The 20,145-nt window shown below is 60.1% G+C and overlaps 1 protein-coding gene across 9 annotated transcripts in view; it reads right to left on the reverse strand.

Annotated features, from left to right (window-relative positions):
* ABLIM2 (actin binding LIM protein family member 2) overlaps positions 1–20,145 on the reverse strand; it is a 142,533-nt gene that overhangs the window by 92,700 nt on the left and 29,688 nt on the right. For all 9 annotated transcript variants that reach the window (XM_019796776.2, XM_019796783.2, XM_019796781.2 and 6 more), the window contains exons 2-3: positions 7,678–7,821; positions 208–391 (exon numbers count right to left, since the gene is read on the reverse strand). In XM_019796776.2, the coding sequence (XP_019652335.1) occupies positions 208–391; positions 7,678–7,821 (328 nt within the window). The remainder of the gene's footprint in view (positions 1–207; positions 392–7,677; positions 7,822–20,145) is intronic.

Consider the following 20,145-nt stretch of genomic DNA (forward strand, 5'->3'; position numbering starts at 1 on the left):
GGGAAGAGGAAAGAAGGAAGGGGCAGGGAAGAGAGGAGGATGGAGGGAGGGAGGAGGGAAGGAGGAGGGGAGAGGGAGGAGGGAGGAAGGAGGGAAGGAGGAGGGGAGAGGGAGGAGGATGGAGGGAGAGAGGATAGAGGAGGGAGGGGAGAGGGAGGAGGGAGGAGGACCAGGGTGGGAGCAGGGCGTCTCGCGGGCATGACTCACCGGCACACGGCGCACACGAAGCAGTCGGGGTGGTAGGTCTTGCCCAGCGCCGACACCACCTCGCCCTCGATGAACTGGTCGCAGCTGAAGCAGCGGGTCCCGTACAGCCGCTGGTAGTCCAGTGTGCAGATGTACTCGCCCTGCCGCACGAAGAAGCCACCCTCGGCCAGGTCACAGCCACATGCTGGGGGGAGCCACAGTGTCAGCGGGGTGCAGACCGTCTGCCAGGTCCTGCCACACACAGCTCCCCCCGACACAGGTCCCGGTGCAGATCTGGGGTGACTCGCCGAACCCCTCGGGGGCCAGGCTCCAGGCACAGTCCCCAGCTCTGGCCCCTCAGCCTGGTGCTGAGTGGACGAAAGCTTCCAGAAAAGTAGCACCGACCCGGGACGAGAATCAGGCTACGCTAAGGGGCCAGCCCCTGGGACCCCAGCAGGGTGGAGTGTGATACCCTTGAGCCCCTCCACAACTCCAACCGGGCTGCGCCCAGCGTGGGCTACAACAGGCTGGGGAGGCACTCTGCTCTGGGCGGGAGGATCCGGTGTGGCGGAGGACAGACGATGTGTCCTGTGGTTGCCCCCGGGCCACAGGGAAACTCCCTAACCCCCTCCCCGACTCCTGCCCGTTTCCACATCCCGATGTCTGTCTCCCACAGTGTGGACAAGGCCAGACTTCCCGCAGGAGGGAGAGAGACCGTGAACGCTCGAACATGAATCCTTTTGGGGCACTATGCCAGGTGGGGAATGGGGCGACTTTCTCAGGACAGCCGGCCGGTCTGAGTCCGGGACGCCCACGCGTTCACCCCACACACTCCCCCTCCAGCCCAGGGGCACGTGGGAGCCACGCATGGTTTCAGAGGGAGCCGCCCATGCCCACCCTGGCTGGCCCAGCCCCTCCCCGTGAGAGGCAAGGAGGACACCCTGCCGCTCCGGCCCTGCCAGCCAGGTCCGTCCTGGGTCCTCGTGGGTCCCAGCCCCCAAGTACAGTCTTGAAACTATGTCCTTCCTGCCTGCCTGCCTTCTTCCTTCACCATGTTTTTGAATCAACACTGAAAAATACTCATCAACACATCAACTGATTGCAAAGGTTGCTGTTTCTGGTGAATTCCGAGTACTGGCATCTTGAAATTTAACTCGCGGCATCTTTTTGAGCGCATCCGTGGAAGGCAGACACCAAAGCAAGACCACCGACATCTACTTGCAATGCCCGTAGCCAACGCCCAGGAGCAGAGGCCTCACCCGCCCCTTTCTGCCTGGAGGGCCTGTGTCCACCCCACGTCCCCAGAGCACCGTATGTGAACGCAACGCACCCGATGTCCACAGCAGCCAAACCGCGGAAAAAGCCCGATGCCCAGCGACAGAGGAATGGGTAGAGAAGATGCGGTGTCTATACAATGGGTTACTACTCAGCCGTCAGAACGGATGACATCGTACCATTTGCAATGATGTGGCTGGAACGGGAGGGTATCATGCTGGGAGAAATACGTCAGCCAGAGAAAGACTATTATCACGTGATTTCACTCAGAGGTGGAATTTAAGAGACAAAACAGAGGATCATAGCGGAAGGGAGGGAAAAATAAAATAAGATGAAATCTGAGAGGGAGACAAACCATAAGAGACCCTTAACTCTAGGGAACAAACCGAGGGCTGCTGGAGGGGAGGGGGTGGGGGATGGGGTAACTGGGTGACGGGCATTAAGGAGGGCACGTGATGGGATGAGCACTGGAGTTATATAAGACTGATGAATCACTGAACTCTACCTCTGAAACTAATTAAAAAATAATAACTAGTGGAAAAAAAAGCCTGGAAGTAAGTGCCACACTGTGCTCTCCGCAACAAAAGTTCCAGAGTCAACGTGGACATTGATTTATTAGGAATTTCTCATGGTCACAAGGCTCTAAACATTTAATAAGCTATTCCGGATTGGGTTATTTTTTTACAAAGATTAGTAGAAAGCTACCAAAATAACACATACATTATAAATGTTGGTAAATCAGTTTAGACACATAAAGGAAACTTTCCTGCATCAGCATTTGGTGCCACGGATGGTGGTGAGCGAGGGGAACCCCCAGTGTCTGGTCAAGGGAACCCTGGCCGTGCAACCGCTCCTCGGCTTGGTGCCCGGGAGTCTGGGAGGCGAGGGAAGCCTGGCAGCCTCCCCAACCCCAGGTGCCTTCTCAGGCAGGCCAAGCTTCAGAAGAGCACCTGCGGAAGTTTGGAGTCTGGAGATGGAATGTCCAGGGAGTTGGGGTCCCCTGGGGCCCGGAAGCCCAGCCTGGTCAGTGGGTGGCCCCCCTCAGCTCATGCCTCACTACTCACTGCCCGCCACCTATCCTCGCACCTGCCACCTGGGGGCCCAGGCAGCCCTGCGGGGAGGGGTGCCCCTCAGCTCAGCGCCCATCCCCCACACAAGGTGAGGCAGTGGGCCTCTCCGGGGTCCCCTGTCCCTTTGCCAGGGCCACAGGGCGGCACGTGCTGCACACCAGTTATGGACACCGGAGCGGTGCTCCACGGAGATGTTAGCTCTGCAGACAAAGCGAAGCTGGGCAGCTGAGAGCCCAGATGCGGGAGCGGCCTGGCTCTGGATCCCGGCTTCACCTGCACGCTTGGCTGTGTGCCCTGGGCAAGTTCCTGAACCTCTCTGGGCATCTGCAGCCCCATCTGGAACACAGCCCACTTCCAAGGTAAAAGCAGCAGCACAGAGAAGCATCCTCTTAGCCCCGAGTTACGCAGGGCCCCATCAAGGCTGCAGCTGCACCGACATCACTCATCCCTGGAGACAGAGGCCATGGCCAGGCCCGAACCCTCCACACCCAGCAGGAGCATGTAAACCCCTGGAGTCGTCCTGCACCACAGTGCACGCCCAGCTGGCGTACCCTGAACCGAGAAGAACAGCCTACCGGGGCCTTGCTAGGAGCCTTTTTCTGAAAAAAGACAGCCGTGGAGCCAGAATGGCCCCAGGGTCCCTGAGCGCTGGCGTCTGACTGTCTTCCTGATCTTTACAAGGACATGCTGCCATATCCTGGATGTAGGAGGAAAATGTGCTGACGCACGTAGCGCCCACCGAGACCTCGTGAGTCAGCATTGCGGGCCCCGGGAGAGCTGATGCAGCCGCTTTCCAGCCACGCCTGTCCCTGCTGGTCACCCCGGCTCCTGGCCGGCCTGCAGCCACCCCAAGCACATAGGTCAGAGTCCAAATCCCGACCTCCGCCCGCTAAAAATAAAAACTCCAAATTCATTAGTAACCTAAAAAATCCTAATCGAGACAATCTTGACATTCTATCTTGCCTATCGAATTAGCCAACACTGAAACAGGGGAGCGGAGCAGCTGTGGGTGACCCCGAGTGTCGGTCCCCCCTTCCCTGTGGTCACTCAGGAGAAGCTCTCAGGAGTGCGGGAAGCGGTGGGGAGATGCTTTCTGGAATACCGTTCGGCACTGACTCTAAAGTACGTGAAAACCGCTCCTACCCCCTTTGACCCATCGATCACTTTTCGGGGACTTTATCCCTGGGAAATGACCAGGAACACCCCCAGAAGTATTGCCACAGCATTTCACACCCTGGCTCCCGCTGGGGTCAGAGTCAGGCAGCCTGGGTTTGAATTCTCGCTGCCGCTGCTTCCCCGCCGTGTGACCCTGGGCAAGCCACGTAACCTCTCTGAACCTCCGAGTCCTCGTCTGTAAACTAGCGTTAAGCACACCCATATCCTGCATGGTTGTCTTTGGAAATCAGTGAGATGGGGTGCAGGAGGCCATGTGGCTCCGTGCCAGGCTGGAATGGACATCGGCATCCAACAGCAGAGGGACAGCCAAGCTCACCCACGTGTCTGAAGCTTTCCTTTGGTTCTGGAAGCCCTTGGTCAGTTTCTCATACATGACCCGGGAGTGCCTCAAAAGGAGAGAATGCAGCATTTTGCACCATTCCCTTGTCACCCGCAGGTGCCTGGAGTGGCCCTCCGGTGGCTACTTATAGACCCAGATGGATGTGTCCTTGCTGTAAACCCCGCAGCTGCCACCAAGCTTCCTGCAGAGCTGGGGGCTCACCACCCCATCACACCCCATTCCCTCCCTGCCGGGCTCTTTCCGCAATCGGGGTTCTGCTCAGTCCCACGGCTTCTCAGGTCAGGAACACCCGCTTTCTGGGGGTCATAGGTGGAGGTGGCCGCCCGTGCTCAGCATTTCAGAGCGGGGCCGTGTTTCCAGGGCATTACCAGCAGGGTACAGAAGACCAGTCAAACCCCTCTTCCAACAGCACAGGACTCAGCTGCACATACACGGTCAAGAGGTCTTTCAAGGCAAATTTCAAGTTGTTTGTAAAAATGGCAACACTTCGTTTTTTCTTGAGAACCTACTATGTGCTGGGTGTTTGACACATTTCTACCCTATTTTGCAGTATGAGAATAGAGCCGGCCGGATTTCAACTCCCAGCCAGAATCACACGTCCTCACGGGGTGGACACCATGAGCTCTGGCCCCTGAAACCTTCCCCGCACACCCGCTGCGCCCCCGCATGGCACTGCCACAGTGGTCTATGGAAACAAAGGCGGACCAGAGCCCTCCTCTGTCCCTTGTCCCTGGGCGTCAGAGCCACGGGCCTCACAACAACCCCATCCCCATCGCTCATTCTGCTCCGGCCTGTCCCCGAGTCCACCAGGCACACACCCTGCTTTCCTGTCTTTGTCCCAGATGCTCACCCTGGCTGAAAGGCTCTTCCCAAATATCCCTCAAGTCTTCACTCAGGTCATCTCCTCCGGGAAGCCCACCCTGACTACCCAACTGAAAATAGCAACTCCCCTGCACTCCCATGCCTGCCTTTCCTGAGCCCCTCTTCCTTCCTCCCTGTACGGCACCTTCTAGCCCATGGTAAAACCTATTTATCCTATCCGGTGTTTATGGCCTGTCCCCCGCACTAGAACTCGATCTCTCCGAGGACAAGCATATCTGTTTTGTTCATGGATGCATCTCAAGCACCCAGAACACTGCTAGCACAGAGTAGGTGCCCAAGAAAGTGTTGTTGCGTGAACCCCAAGGTTAAGAAACATGTCAAAGACCCACAGTCGCAGGGGGGTGGCGGGGGTGGGAATTGCACCCAGACCTCCAGGCATCGAAGCCCAAGACTGCAGCTTCCATGAAGGAGAGTATAATTCCATAATTGTTTCATGGATTTTCCCAGGTAAACTGAGGCACATCCAGAAAGTGCTAAGCTAACACATGCTGCTTCGGTTCACCTGGCAACATGCCCACCCAGGGACAGACGTGACTGGTCTCAGTGAGTCACCGCCCTCCTTTCTGGTCCTCTGTGCCGGTACGGGTGGGCCTGGGACCCAGTTCTAGCCAATGAAATCAGATTTGAAGTCTTTGGGGGACCTTGGAGAAAGGGTTCTCCCTGGTCAAAGGGAGGATCATGTGAGGAGGAAGCCCTTTGCCTGTGCATATCCCCCCAACCCCTTCCCGGGTTAGATGCTACCCTGTGAGGATGTGATGCTTGGAGCTACAGCAGCCACCTTGAGACCATGAGGAGAGGCACTGCTGCCAGGCACAGGATGAGGGAGGGAGAGAGGGGACAGTAGGGGTGGGGAATAGAAAAAGAACCCGGCTCTTCAATGACCTTGTTAAGCTATTAAGCTAACCAGCTCTGAGGGTACAGGGGCCACCTCCAGACTCCAGGTTAAGACGGTAAGTACCCATGTGTTTAAGACACTATGAGTTGGGGACGGATTCTGATTCATCCAAAAGTACCCTCAATGATTCACAAGCTTTGCATTTTCATGAGAACCTGGATAAGAGGCCAGTCTGAGACCGTGGGATCTTCATGCTCAAACAAACACAGTGTCTTCCGGCTAGCAGGGTGTCTTGGCCGCCCCACGTCGTTCCTGAGCAGGTGAAGCACTGATGCCTCCCCAAGGGCAGGGCCCACGCTGATCCGCACGGCCGGGGAACAGCCGCCTGGCACGGGGTGAGGCTCTATAACTGGCCTTGAAACGGGGCCTGCGTGCCCACAGGTCATGCCACCAATGCCACTATTGCAGCAACCCCGGGGGGGCAGCCGCCGTCACACAGGGCCAGTCCCAGGAGCCACCAGATCGGCTCACTGCAAGGAAGGGGCCACAGTTATTCCTATGTCTGCTCAGGAGCTAAAGCTTAGAGGACAAAGTGATCTGGCCCCGGTGACACTGCAGGGTGGTGGAGGGCAGGGGCTCCCGGGGCAGTCCCCCCTCCCCCCGAACCCCGTGGGTCAAACCAGGACTCGATTCTGGAGTTTCATGCCTTTTATTGCATTGCTAAAGTCTGCGCTTACAGACAATCCTTTTAAGCACGGTGGCAGCTTCCCCTGTGTCTTTTAAAATAACCTTTTAAAAAGAGCATTTTAATGGATTTTGCTTTTCAGACACAGCAAATTTATCTTTTGGAGAGTAGAGAAAATTAAACCAGACAAATCCCACAGTGGTCCGGCAAGTTCTGATGAAAAGGAAGAGATGTTTCAGGCAGGGTGAGGGCACTGACCAGGATGAGGGCACTGACCGGGGTGGGGGGCACTGACCAGGGTGGGGGTGGGGCACTGACCATGGCAGGGGTGCAGTCTGATGGACAAAGGCAGTGTTTACAGGATGCCAAAGGCTTGCTATTCTCACACACCCCCTAGGGCTGCTCCATCCTTTCCCAGAAAACAGGCACCTCCGAGCTGTTCCCCTCCGAGGGGCAGGGTCGGGGTCACCCTCAGACTGAGGGTCCCAGGGCACTCCCACCCCTGCCAGAGACGGTGCCACCCCAGAGGTCCCTGGGTGGGGGCACTCGGGACACTCAGGTCTCCCCTGGGTCACTGGCTCCCCCAGGGCTCCCATGTCCCCCATGGCACTCTGCCCTCCTCCAGGGCCGAGGGCTTCAGGGCCATTTCTGGGGGTGCCCCCGTCACAACAGAAGAGTCCCAGCCAGTGGTTCTCAAGTTTTCTTTCCAAACAACAGGACTCAACAGCAGTCTTCACAGAGGGCCTGAGGCCATGGTGTGGCAAAGGCGCAGAGCTCCTCTGGGGTGTGGGGCTCACCTGTGGCCTCACACCCCGACACCCAGGAGGTGCCTCCATGGAAATCTCCAAGGGACTCAGCCAGGCCACACCCAGGCCTGGAATCCAGCCCCAGCCAGGCTCCCCCGTCTCCAGGCCCCAGCTGCCCCTTCAGCTAACAGTCTCACGTTGCTCCCAGGGCCGCTGGCACGGGGAGGAGGCTGGGCCCCCAGTCTCGTCCCCCTCCCCCCACCTCCGCTCTGCAGCACTTAGCGGTCAAACCGCAGACGCGTCCACATGGCACACACCTGCCCCTGCCACCTGGATCGGCCCAGACCGCCTCCCCCCGCCCGATTCCTCCTTACTCCAAGTTAAAGCCCAAACAGCTCCTCCTCTGCGAAGCCCTCTCTGGAACCTCCCGGATCCTTCCTTGCGGCCCACCCCCAGCGAGGACAAAGACCAGAGATGCTCACCTTTGCAGACGAAGCACTTGATGTGGAAATACTTGTTCTGCACCCTCAGCACCTCCCCCTTGCACACATTTCCACAGGTGTTACACAGGATCGCGGTGCTGGACGGCTTCTCCAGGGGGCTGTGCGCGGCCTGGGGCTCCGACACTGCCAGGGAGGGTACAAGGAGCCACGTTAAAGGGGCGACACACGCCAGGCACAGCCGAGCAAAGCAGCAGCAGCGTGAGGCCTCGGGGGCCCCGCCCCAGCTCAAGCCCCATAGGGTGTCAGGGGACAGACGCATCTTCTTTCCTGGGGGACCAGGCGGAGCCTGGGTAATGTGAGAGGCCATCTGGTCAACCCCCAGTGGGGGGGGGTGCTCCTCTGTATGGCAGCCCCACCCAGTGGGCCATCTGTCCCCCATCCGGGTGGGCACACCTGCAGTGGTGGGGACATCACACCCCTCCCAACGGGCAGCCTGTTCTCTTGCTGCCTTGACCTGGCAGGACCGTGGCCAGCAGGGCCTCAGAAGCAAGGCCCCCCACCATGAGCTTGGCAGCCCTTCTGCAGCCAGGAGACCCGGAGCCCTCCATTCTGCACATACAATAACCACGGTCCTCCTTTAAGCTTACTTCAGATTCCCTGTGTCCTGGGGCCATTGACCTGAATATTGCTGCTGTCCTCCGTAGAGCCAGCCATGGCCCAGGACGTTTATGGAAGTGCTGGAAACCCACTGAGGGCCAGGTCAGGTGGACAGTTAAAGGGCCCAGCCGTGGGGCTCTTGGGGTCTGGGCGGGGCCATACGCTCCCCATCCACATCCTCCAAAAACACTGACAGAGGCCGGTGCGCAGGACGCGGGGGCCCGTGGCCGGTCTGCCCCCTGAGGAGCTCCAGGCAGACGGAGGAGACAGCCCACGGGGCAGAGCTGGGGCTGGGGGAGGCCCAGGGGCCGGGGACCAACAGAGTCACTTGAAGCACAAGGAGGAGCTGGTTGGATGGTGGACTTGGAGGTTGGCACGGAGGCCTGCCAGGCAGAGAGCACAGCCCACGCAGGGACCTGAACAGGCGGGATCCTTCCGACTCACAACCAACCCGAGAAAGCCAAACCCACTCCTCTCACCAGCCACATGGGATGCGCCCTTCCAGCCTCCCCAGACCCCCAGCCGCTGTTGGGCTCACCCGAGTCCCCTTCCCTCCTCTAGGAAGCTCCGCCGTCTACCTCCCGCTCTGCCTGCCTCTGGGTCTCTGCCAATCACAGGTACGGCCGGCTGACCCCCCGGCTTCAGTTCGCATTAAGTGGACCACTTTGCTTTCCTCGTTGGGGGGGGGTGTCTTTGCTCATTTCCACATCTTTCAATGGCACCCTTCTTTTTTTGGTCTGGGGCCTCTGACTGAGGCTGAGACAAGGACGGGCTGCAGGTGTGTATCTGGGGCCAGCCGTGGGCAGGAAGGAGCAAGGGGACCTGAGGCCAGAAGTCTGCAGGTGCAGGTGAGCGTCCGCCTGGCTGCAGCTGAAACCCCAGGTGGCCCGGGGGTGTGGGCTGGCCAGGAAGCACCTGCCATGCTTTGTTGGAGGGTTAAGCTATTTGTACACACACACACACACACACACACCCATTTACACAACCGTTGAACACTAGCTTTGAGCAATCACCAGACCTCAGGGTCTCCTCATCCCCGCTGTAAACATCAGGAGGTCACTCCAGACAGAGGAGGACTTTCTCCACCCAATTTCCCACTGTCCCCTGCCCCAGCACCTCGCGCCCCAGCAGCCCCCGATCTGCCAGAGTCGGGCTCCTCTCTGCTGCGGTTCCTACCCGAGGTGCGGAGTTCGAGAGTGGGCTGCACAAAGGGGGGCTGGGCCATGCTGGGGACAGCGAGGTGTCCAAGCAGGATGCTGTGAACACTCCAAGGGTAGCAGGGTGCCAGCTGTCTGGGGACGAGAAGCAGGTGCAGGAAAGGCGGTGAGCGGCATGAAAATTATTCTGCGTTGCCCTGGGCACCCCAGACCTAGAGTCAATGCCTGCCTCTCGTTTCCAGAGGAGTCAGGATCCAAACAGCAGACAGGAGGGTGCAGAGCTGGGGGGGCCCTGTGAGCTCTGTCTGCCCTCCTGCGCCCCATGGTGACATTCCCCACTCTAGCTTAAATGCCAATAGTAGGCTTGCCTTTCGCTTCTTTATCCTGTAGAAAAAGTGCAGAAATTGCCTTATCTATTACTTAATAAAACTGGTGGGAGGCCACAGAGAGTGGGATTTCCTGGGGCTTGAATTTAAGATTCTCCTGGCAGAATGAGCCCCTGGAATCCAGGTTTGAAACCTGTGAACAGCCCGGGGCCTGGTGGGCTCCAAGGCTCAGTGGAGATTGTGGGGAGTGGGGGGGGGCAGAGATCGTTCACACTATTATCTTCTCATCTGTCAGGCAGACAAAGAACAATAGCCTATCATCTGTCCACGAGCAGACAAGCAAGTTTTTATACTACTAGAATCTGGCTCAAGTCCAGGATGAGGGAAGGTCAAACCAGCCACCCTGGGGGTCACTGTGAGCCTTGGGGGAGCACAGGCTGTGGGGCAGACGGCCTGGGTGCAGCCCCAGCTTCACCTCCTGCGTGCTGTGACCTGGAACGCCCAGCCTTCTGTGTGTCTGTCCATCCACCCATCTGCCCTCTGCTCACATCACCTGCCCTGGGAAGGGGGGCATTGCTAGGATGAGGCTCAATACACAATAGCTATTGTAATTTGCAAAAACACACAGCCTGACACCACCAGTTTCCTGGCTACTGGACAGCTATCTAGCATTAGGGGGAGAGCTGCTATAAGACAGGTTTTGCTGGGGGGGTGCCCAACTCTGCCCACCTAGAACATTGTCTAAAGCCTCCCGGCGTCTGGGCACGAGAGCCATGGTGCTGCCCTCTGGTGGTGAGAAGCAGACACTGCGCTGTGGGGATGGGTGCGGGCCTTCTGCGCAGGTGCCCTCCTGGCCCTGGGAACCCATCTGTGAATCCCACGCCTTTCTGGCGGGAGTATCTCACCTCCCAAGGTGGACTCCTTCCCCACACCCCGCAGAGGCCCAGTTGCAAGAAATCCCTGTATGTGGACTCTGATGGGGTGTGTCCCCTCCGGGAGCTGTTGTTCCTGCCGCTGAGGGAGCAGAGGCCCGGAGAGGAGGCCAGGACCCGCAGGGGACAACACCCGGGGGTTTCGCCAGGCAGCCCCAGGTCAGGGATGGGCTGCTCCGGCCAAGCCTGGTGTCTGGTGTGTGGGTCTTACATAAGAAAGGAGAATTATCAAGAAACCAGGTATTAAGCCACAGATCGACGTGGAGAACACTCAGAGGCATGTAGCCGAGGGACACAAGCCGGGCCTCAGAGGCTGCTCGCTGTGCAAGTCCACGTTCAGGAAAAGGCAGGACCATGGAAACAGTTGCCAGGGCTTGGGGGAGGGGCGGTGAGCAGGTGGAACACGGGGGGATTTAGGGCAGAGAAGCCGCTCGCGTGGGACACTGGTGTGGATACAAGTCACTGCACACCTGTCAGGACCCACAGCAGCTTCAACGCCGGGAGGGAACCCTGATGGGAACTTCGGTTCGTAACAATGTATCAGACGGGGTTCGTCACCTGTAACAACGCGCATATTGTAGGGGCAAGTTTGAGTAGTGGGGTCTATGGGAACTCTACTTTCTGCTCAGTTTCGCTGTGGACCCAAAACCACACTAAGAACTAAAGTCTGTGGAAAATGTGAAAAGGAAGAGAAACAGAGCGAGAGCACTGGCCCCCAGAGGCCTGACCACAAACACACCAGGCTCATCGGGCCACAGTTGCAAGATGGGCTCCGCCTTGGGTTCCACGAGGCCCCCGCTGTGATAACAACTTAACACAGAAACCCAAGTGATGAGACTCGATCCAGGGGCTGTGACTATTTGACCCCCCTGAAAAGGAAATCCCCGCGGCGGGGAGCCTCGCTGGGAACAGGAATTACTCCTGAGACCCTCAGCCTGACTGGAGGCCAGCCCCACCGGCTCCGTGACGCCCTGAAGTCCCTCCGGGCTGCAGCCCTGCTCTCTCTCCAGGAGGCAGGCGCCCCGCAGCACCTGCAGGGGGAGCCAGCGGGGCCGGGTGTGGGCCCGCATGCACACTGGGCAGCTGTGTGACCTTGGAGAGCTGACCCAACCCCGAGAGGCCTCAGGTTTCACATCTATGAGCCGGAGCTGCGTCTTGTGAGGATTTCGTGAGACTCTATTAAACGTAGAAAAAGCTCCCAGCGCAATGCCTGACAGTGCCTCGGACCCCAGCTGCTGGCCTGGTCATCCCCAGGTCCTCAGATCTCAGGGTCATCCCGCACCTGGGGGCGGGGACGGGAGGCAGCTATCAGGAAGGAGACAGGAGCTCCCGGGGGGCTGTGCCTTTGCTTACACGCCCACCTCATCAGTATATCATCCTAGATTTGCCTCCATGCTTTGACCACCAAGCAACGTGACAGGGTAGGCAATGGGGAGAGGGACAGCCGTCCTGATCCCAGCGATGCCCCTCCTTGGCTGTGTCACCTTGGGCAGGTCACATGCCCTCTGGAGCCTATTTTCTCCCCTATGAAATGAGGACAAGTATTCCCAAATGTGGGACCCTCATGTGGATCAGACCGGACGACTTGTGTGTAGCCAGTGACTGAGCTAAGCACCTGCTGGGGACGGGGGGCGCAGGAGGCAGTGACTGCGATGGGGGCCACAGATGGCACCGTTGGTGACCTCCAGCAGGTGGGGCTCCTAACATCGGCCTGTGCACCCAGCACCTCACCCAGCGGTGCCCAGAGCTGAGTCCGTGAGCAGGGCCAACCCAGAAGAGCACTGGGCATCGCTGGCCCTTGGCTTGGGGAACGGGGACAGTGGCTGAACCCCACCCCGCCACTGTTAATACCAGTGCCAAGCTCAGCTCCCTCGCCCACGTGGCTCGCAGGCAGGCCTCCCTGGCACTGGGCAGGCGGGCTTCTCTGCCCTGATGAGCTGGGGACAGGTCTCTGGCCTCTTCACCCACGAAACCCTCTGGCTCTCCTCCTCCCTCTGTCGGCTCAGGCCCAACTGGAGCCACTTCCCACTTTGTTCATAGAAATTCACCAACCTGACATCACTCTAGATGCCCCAGCCGAATGCCCCATGTTTGTTCCTGTCATCAAAGCCGGAGGCCCGCGGTGATGCCCTTGGAACACATGCCCTGTGAGGTCTCCCTTCTCCCACGGGATCTTCACCAGGGCAGGGGCTGCTGCAGTGTGGCCTCCTCTGGCCCCGCAGCATCTGCCCTGAGCCTCCCTGGCGCCCTGACCCCTGCAGACCACCGCGAGTCCAAGCACTTCATTGTGACGGCAGAGCTGCAGGCGCTCGGCCAGGGCACTCTCGACTCCAAGAACGCAGAGCACTGTTACTGAGTCCTGACTCACTCAGTCATCCGACAAACGCCTGAGGACCTACTAGGTGCCCGGGTTCCACAGGAACCAAACCGGCCCAGCCCTGGCCCCCACCTGCAGGGATGGCCTGTCACCCCCACTTACAGATGACGACCCCCAGACTTAGAGAAGGTGGGGCTTTCCCAAAGCCCCCCGGCTAGAGGAGGGACTCGGCTGGGCCCCAGCTCAGGTGGGCGTGATGCCTGCCCGTCCCCGTAGCCACTGCTATTCTGCACGTCCCAGTCGGGGGCACCCTCGTTCAGCAAACAGGGGAACAGAGGAGTTTGTGGTGTCGGGGGACCAGGGGTACACACTGGCTGGCCCATCAGGTGGCAGGCGGCAGGAGAGGGGACACGCTGGGCCTAGGGGACACGGAGGTGAGGAAATAAGGGGGAAGCAAGACGCCTGTCTTGTTCCAGCAACGCATCTCTCGCGCATGTCTCGCTTCCCAAACAGCAAGGCACACGTCATTCGTCATCCTCGGGGACATTTCCAACTGTTTCTTCTGCCCTTTCTCAGTGGCTCAGCACGTCCTGTCCTCCTCCGAGGGCCCAGTCCGTGCTGGAGCCCAAGCCAGTGTGTCTGACATGGCCAAAGGCACGTTGCCTGGTCACCTCATCGTCCAGGGCTCGCACCGGAGGTACCTGCTCCGCAGGACAGCACGTGGGAGCCCTGTGCGCTCGGCCCTCACTGGTCCCCTCGCCAGCTGTGGTGGCTCGGCCCTGTGCGCTCGGCCCTCACTGGTCCCCTCGCCCCGTCAGCTGTGGTGGCTCTGCTGCACTCACCACTCTGCTGTTTGCCTCACGCAAACCACCGGCTGGGGCTCCAGATGGCACGACTCTGCTCTAACATTGAATAAGACGCATAAACTGTGCGGGCCCACCCAGTCCCGAGACACCGATATGCCCGAGGTGGGTCCCAGGCACACAGTGCCCGTCCTCCCCCAGGCCTTCACCTCCAACCATGACAACGAGCAGAGAGCCACAGAGCGAGGCATAGCAGGGAGATGAACCTGTGTGCAATCAAGGAGGACTTCTAGGAGAAGGTGACATGAGGCAGACAGGTGTCTTCTGGGCCTTCAGCAAGTACCCGTCACCATGCTCATCTCCACCTCAGTATTGACCACACTGGGTGGCCCTTGTCCATCGGTCTGTGTGCCTGCCTTGCCTGTCTTGGAAGCCTCCCCAGGCCCAGGAGCCGGGTCTGTGAAGTGTGTGTCCCGAGGGCTGGGTTTGGAAGAGACGGCCCTCACATACCACGTGGCCAGAAGCATCCTTGTGGCTGGTACGTCCCATAGCACAGGTGTTCCTGTGAGCTGGTTTTCTCAGTGTGGACTTGAGGGCCCACCCAGCCCCAGGCCCCGAGGGTCTGCCTGCCCTCAGAGCACACTGTTCTGCAGGCTGTGCCTCAGGTGGGGAACAGGGTCCGCGCGCTCCCACTGCCCTCCCCAGCACTGCGTGCTGGAAAATCATACCCAATCACACGCGAGCACTCCCTCCCCTAACCTACTTACGGGGCCGACTGCTAATTATAATCACGAACCGGGATGGCTCTCTGGAGTCGCCATTCTCACCTCAGCCGTCGGCAGCCCGGGCCCAGCAAGCAGGCTCTCCACTCGGCCACAGAGGCGACCCCTCTGACTCCTCAAGTGTGCCGTCCGTCCAGGACCTCCACCCAGCGGAGATGCGGTGGGCTCCCACTCCCTGCTGAGCCCAGGGCTGGCTCGGGGCTCAGGGAGAGAGAGCAGTCCTGGCCCCCAGGAGCTTTCGTTCAAGGGCACAGAGATGAGGGACAGAAGCAGCCCCCATGGAAGCTCATTGCCCCAGACGCCTGAAGTCCCAGCACCCACCCCCACGCCCGTTTCCATAGTTACATCATCAAACTGCAGGGACTGCACCGGGATGCTGAGTGTGCTCATCTGAGCCCCTGACCTGGCCAGGGCCAGACGGCGGTCAGCTGTCCGCGATCTGCTCCACTCCGCTCTGTCAGAATTCTAAGCAGTGGACACGGGTTTTGAGCACAAATGTTTGCAGACAGAACAGGTTATGTGAAAATGCTTCATATTCCCAAACTGGCCAACTGCCAAACTGGCCACCTGTACCTCGCAGCTTCTCCATTGCCCTGGGCCAGGACATCCGGGAGGCCGACCCACCGATGGTCCTCTGTGCCCTGCTCAGGGCCGTCCCAGGGCACCACAGTGAATGTCTGCTGGGTGATGTGAGCCGCCCCCCTCTCCTGTTCACCCCACTGCACTGAAGGCCTTTCTGACGTCCTCTCCTCTGAAGGGTGTAGGCTCCACGCCTGCCTGGCTCACCCCTGCAGGCCCCACACCCAGCCCAGCGCTTGGCACCTGGCAGGTGCTCAGTAAATGGGACGAACCAACACCCATCACACTGAACGGCAACATTTGGGGCACATGCTCGTCTCCCCCTGCATACAGCACGCCTCAGCACCTGGCGATACGACCACCACTCCTCGAGATCTTCGCACACTCATCCCTCTGAGCTCGTCTGCGGGCTTCGAGGCAGACTCCCATCCCACAAGCTCTTCTCCACTGCGGCTTTAACACGTCTCCCACTAAGCGTCGGGGCCTGAGGATGCCCCCCTCCGCCCGAGAACACGGGCAGGCTTTTAGGACTGGCTCAGCCGACAGATGTGATGGGAGCAACACTATGTGACTTCCAGGCTAGAGAAAATGCCACAAACTGTCTTGCCTTTAACTACGCTCATGCTTGGAGCCCAGCGGCCATGCAGTGAGGAAGCCCAACCTCCCTGAACACCGAGCGACTGCACGCGGGGGACGCGTGGATCTGTTCTCCAGAGGTTCCCATCGTCCCCAGCACTCGGGTCACCCCAGCCTGCAGGTGACATCGTGGATAGGACAGAAAACCTCCCTGCCATGCTGTTCTGAATTTCTGACCCTCAGACCCCGTGACTATAACAGATGGACGTCTGGTGCCCGAGGTTGGGGATGGTTTGTCATGCAGCCACAGAAAACCGAACGCCGCCAAACCAACCCCAGGAACCCTCCCCAAGTCCTGACACAGTGTCCCCCCAACTTCTGCACACAGCCTGCCTGAGGCCCGAGACCTCTCCGCAGACAGGAAAGTCCCTCCCTCCACAGCCAGAGACCCACGAGGAGGTGCTGGCTGCTTTGACCAGGGGAAGAAGGTGCCCAGAGTCTGGGCTGACCTGGCCTGGAGTCTTCCCTGCCGCCCTGAGATAGGTACTCTTGCACCTATTTGGCAAGAGCTAGAAACCAGGCTCGGAGAGGTACACTAACCAGCCCAACGCTGCACAGCCAGGAGAGGCAGAGGCAAGATTCAACCTCGGGGCTGTCCTCCTACCCTGGCTCCGAAGTCCAAGTGTCTGAGTAGGTCCCCATTTTGACCCAGTGGGAAAGTGTCCCCTTGAACCCAGCGAGCTCATCGCAAGGGAACAGCCAGGACAATGAAGGCCCCAGGACAAGCTCTCCCAGCTGACTAGGGCCAGGATCAGGGAGGGTGGCCTTGAGCACAGCCACCATTTGCTTGGGACCCTACCCTGCTTAATCACCTTCTATGGCTTCCCACAGCCACCAGAACTCAGCTCAGCCCCCAGGGGGACCCCCACGCCTCCAAGCCCCATGTCCAGCTGGTTCCCTGACTTACCTCCCACTGTCCCCTGCCCCGGACTCTTTCCCAGAGTTGTCATTGATGGCCCCAGCACTGGCCCTGGCTCGCACCATCCCCTCTCCTGGGAGGGCTGTTCCCATCCCCCTCCACCTGAAAAACAGCTTCTCCAAGGCCCACGTCCAGTGCCCCCTCTGTCCAACAGCGCACTCCCAGGGAGCCCCGCGTGCTGAGCCCGCGCTGGAGGCTCTGAGGACCTGGCCTCTCGATGCCACAGCACCCTCGAAGAACACTGTACCTCCTTGACAGACCTGAAAACAGGCATGGGGGGCTTGCCCAGTGTACCCCTGGGCCACGGACTGCCACCTTGAACGAGTCACGTCACGTCTGCCCCAACGGCCAGTGACCCTCTGACCCCTCAGCTGGAGACCCCACTAGAGGCTCCCGGGTGCTCTCCAGGGTCCCCCAAACGCCAGTGCGGAGCTGGGGTAACAAAGGACCCAGGTCACCTGAGAGCGCCTGGGTAGTGCTCACTGTCCCAGCAAGATTAGCCTCCGAGGTGCCTCAGTGGGTGTGACTCCTGCGTCACCCCGCACTGAGATGGGGGCCAGGTCGGGGGGTTTCACAGGGTTACACCCCACTAGACCCAGGGAGGCCAGGGACTCAGAGATTGGTCTCCAACTAAGTGACAACAGCTTGGCCTCTGGGTCCCAGTGGACCGAGCGCAGACCCCCAGGGCCCCATGGTTCCTCCTGCTCCGAGACGGGAGTGCATTCTGACAAAGTCGCTCTAAGCCACACATAGGGCTGTGGGGCCAGCAGGCAGCCCCACGGGACCCGGGATGAGCCTCCAACTTGATGGGGGGAGTCAGGAAAAGGAAAACCCACCTGGCCGGCCGAGTCTCCCTTCCTCCAGATGGAGTGTGTGAGCCATCCAAGGGCGCTGCAAGGAGGCCACAGAAAGAGCCTGTCTGTGACGGCTGAATTGTGTCCCCCCAGATTCATAGGTCACCCCTAAGCCCCAGCACTTCAGACTATGACCTGATTTGGAGACAAGGTCTTTGCAGAGGTGGTCGGCCTAAAGTGAGGTCGTCACGACTGTCCTTACACACAGGGGACGTTAGGAGGGACATTAGGACACAGAGACAGACACACGGGGCGACGAGGTGCAGATGCAGGGAGAGGCCCACTGTCTGCCAGCCAAGGACAGATCTTCCGTCACGGCCGCCAAAGCAACCGCCCTGCGACACCTGGATCTCGGGCTTGCGGCCTCCGGGATGCGAGCAGGGGTCTGCTGGGTAAGGCCCTGTGAGTAGTACTTTGTTACTGTGATCCCAGGAGACGAGTCCGCTGCCCCCGCGGGTGGGAAGAGCAGGAAGCCAGGCCTGGGATGTGCTGGCGTCCCTCCTCCAGGCCTGTTTTCCATCCGCAGGGGGGACAGTGATGTGACCCCATGCCGGGCTTTCTGAGGATGGTGACAGGGCAGGGCCGGCTCGTGGTGGGGGCTGGGCGTGATGGGGGTGGGGGTCCCCGTCCGGAGGCAGAGCTGGCAGCAAGGCGACGGCGAGCCGGAAGCTCAGGCTGGACACCGGGCTCAGCAGACTCCAGCTCCAGCTTCTGGCAAGTCCCAGGGCACGTCATGCCTCTAGCAGCTGGTGCGGGCGGCCTGGCCACCCACGGCCCCGAGGGTGTTATTTCACAGCCGGAAGAGCGGCTCTTCCTGACCACAGAGGCATCCGAGGAGCACGTGGGTGGCATTCCGGAAGGTCAGGGCACAGTGGGCATCTGGGCCCATCCTCTCCCCACACTTGCCCCGGGGAAACGGCCAATGGCAGACAGGGGCGGACCGCACCCAGGGCGCACACAAAGTCTGGCCAGGCCGGGCACCGGGCTCGGGGCTCCAGGCCCCCAGGCCAGTCCCTTGTCCCTCCCATCACACCGCCATGGGCCAGGGCAGCCACCACGGCAGCAGTAAGTGACCTTGTCTGGGTCAGGGCCCACAACCCGGCAGATGCCCAAAGATGTTCCTTAAATCCCACGGCAACAGGACACACGTTTGACGACTCGAAGCTGCGCCTGGCGCATCAGCACAGTGACAGCGTGTGTGTGACAACATCATCTTGCAGTCCCCATGCCTGGGCAAAGTGCCAGGTGCTGCACTCGGCAATTTCCATCAATGACCAGCACAGAGGGGACGGGCAAGGAGCAAGGCTGGGGCTCGAACCCAAGCCGCCCCGTCTCAAGCCCCAGCTGCAGACTCCCACCGAGGGGGTCTGTGAGGGCCCCGTTCATTCCGCCAGGCCCTCACTCAGCAGGCCAGCTCCCTTGAGATCCTGCCAGTGTGGGACCCATGGCCGGGGGCCTGCCAGGACGCCCCCAGTGCACACTGACCAGTCAGGATCACTGGCATCCCCCCTCCTGCCCAGGCCTCTGAGGACGGGGCTGCAGTGTGACCTGCAGACACTGCCTGGACAGGGGCCCCGCTGCCCCCCTGTACACAAGTCCGGATCCTGCAAGGATGGCCACTGGGGTCCAAGAGGTCACCACCCCCCTGACCTCTCCTCCCGGCTTGCTGCCCAGCAGGATGCCACCCATAGTCCAGATCCTGCTAAGCCCCCCTCACCTCTACTCCAATCATCCTCTCGTCCCGCAAAATTGGGAACTGGCCACTGTTGACAACTTCGCCGACAGGCAGACCGAGGTTCCCAGGCCAGGACTAGGCCCTTGTCTCCCCAGCCCTTGCTCTCCCCACTGCACTGCGCTGGGTGGGAGGGAGGGAGCCAGCTCTGGGGAGGCGAGGCCCTCCCAGACCTGATAGGTGTGTGCGGCCTTCCAACAAGACAGCTGCACCTGCCTCCACCCGGCCCCTTCTCCAAAGACCTCCCTCCCAGTGGCGCTACCTTTACTGCTGGGAACAGCCTGGGGACGGGGCAGCTCACCGCACTGGGCACGAGTGCCCATTTAACCTCAGGACCTGGCTCTGGTTCCCAGTGTGGCTGGAAGGACCCTCCTTTGCCCAAGGGGGATTCAGGCCCCCCGCTTTCTTCCCTGTCAGCTGGCAGACTTTCCTTGGAGACTTTAATTTCTGTATGACCCTCCCCAATGCCTGGCCTGGTCATCCCCTTACTCCCGGTCCCCCAGGTGGTTGCATGGCGCATGGAGACCCTGATCCCCCAGATCTAAAAGCAGCTACTTGTGCCCGAGCCTCCAAAACCCACAGCAAATTGCTGGGCGCACCCCAAAGTTCAAGTTAAAATCCCCCCAACCTGCTCCTTGGGGCTCAATGCCGTGTCTCCTCCGTCCACCCAGGACGGAGTCTGCAGAGGGGTGGGGAGCCTGCGGGATGTCTGGCTGGGGCTTCCAGGCCCCTGTTCCCCCTTCCTCTGTGGGATCACCAGGGCCTGGCAAAGGCAGCACGAGCTGCCAGATGCACGGGGCTGGCCTGTGGCTT

Source organism: Ailuropoda melanoleuca, chromosome 11 (genome assembly GCF_002007445.2).
Source record: "Ailuropoda melanoleuca isolate Jingjing chromosome 11, ASM200744v2, whole genome shotgun sequence".
Lineage (NCBI taxonomy): Eukaryota > Metazoa > Chordata > Mammalia > Carnivora > Ursidae > Ailuropoda > Ailuropoda melanoleuca.